Here is a 1,222-nt window from a genome sequence, read left to right as displayed (position 1 = left end):
ATCCCAGAATTAAAACGGCTTAACCTAAAAGATTTAGTTCTATATATGAAAGTAAACTGACAACCAGATATTATAAACGAGCGATATTCATAGCAACATTCCTGACAGACAGTTTACCTCCTTCTAACAGAGTTTCTCTGCTGCTGCCTTCACTCTGAGCCGTTCAGAGGGGGGAGGGGCAGGAAGCGCTCTGCTGAATGCGCTGTTGTGCGCCTTCAAAATAAAAGCACGCGAGTGGAAGATTTTAAAACTCTTTGCAACAGCGGTGAAATTATTGGGGGGGACGAATGTGGCTCTCCAATATTGGGGGGGGACATGTCCCCCCTTCCTCTCCGCTTCCTACGCCTATGTAAACAAGTTTTATTTAAATGCTAATGTTTCTTCAATTTTTTTTTTTTTTTAGTGGGGGACAATTTTAGACTTTTCATAGATTGGATCGGTCCGGACCCCCTGATACCCTGGGATTTCCGCCTATGGCTGTCGCCTCAGTAAACTGGTAGCTGGTTCCACTGGAGAGCAGATCTGCCTCCCATTCTGCTGCTAGAACCTCCAGAACCTGCAGGGTGGTACCAAAGGGTTCTGGTCGGACCGTTTGGACCAATCAGGTCTCTGATGGATGATGGTGTCTAGAAGCTCTGCCTCCCATTCTGGTCCTGGACCAATCAGAACCTCTGGACGGTTTCAGTTCTCCACATGGAAAGGAACTGGGTGAGCTTGATGTTCTGAACAGAACCTTGGTTCTGACCGGTGTCCCTCTGTCCTCCAGGTCTGGTGTCCAGCAGTAAGTCCAGTCTGTCCCACCTGCTCAGCCGTCCTGAAGGAGGAAACGTGGCGGTCATCGCCGTGGGCGGAGCTCCAGAAGCTCTGGACGCTCGGCCCGGAGCGCTGACTCTGCAGGTAGGTACCGTGGTGAGGCAGAGTTCAGAGGTCAGAACCCAGAGGTCAGACATCAGGTCAGAGGTCAGAACCCAGAGGTCAGACATCAGGTCAGAGGTCAGACATCAGGTCAGAGGTCAGACATCGGGTCAGAGGTCAGACATCATGTCAGAGGTCAGAACCCAGAGGTCAGACATCGGGTCAGAGGTCAGACATCGGGTCAGAGGTCAGAACCCAGAGGTCAGACATCAGGTCAGAGGTCAGACATCGGGTCAGAGGTCAGAACCCAGAGGTCAGACATCAGGTCAGAGGTCAGACATCGGGTCAGAGGTCAGAACCCAGAGGA

The 1,222-nt window shown here is 51.5% G+C and overlaps 1 protein-coding gene across 2 annotated transcripts in view; it reads left to right on the top strand.

Annotated features, from left to right (window-relative positions):
* mogat3a (monoacylglycerol O-acyltransferase 3a) overlaps positions 1–1,222 on the top strand; it is a 16,377-nt gene that overhangs the window by 12,795 nt on the left and 2,360 nt on the right. For both annotated transcript variants that reach the window (XM_016667347.1, XM_007544165.2), the window contains exon 7: positions 767–897. In XM_016667347.1, coding sequence (XP_016522833.1) covers positions 767–897 — 131 coding nt within the window. The remainder of the gene's footprint in view (positions 1–766; positions 898–1,222) is intronic.

The sequence above is a fragment of the Poecilia formosa genome, unplaced genomic scaffold, assembly GCF_000485575.1.
Source record: "Poecilia formosa unplaced genomic scaffold, Poecilia_formosa-5.1.2 Scaffold1018, whole genome shotgun sequence".
Lineage (NCBI taxonomy): Eukaryota > Metazoa > Chordata > Actinopteri > Cyprinodontiformes > Poeciliidae > Poecilia > Poecilia formosa.
Note: the sequence above shows the minus strand (reverse complement) of the source record. Positions and strands in the feature narration are given on the sequence as shown.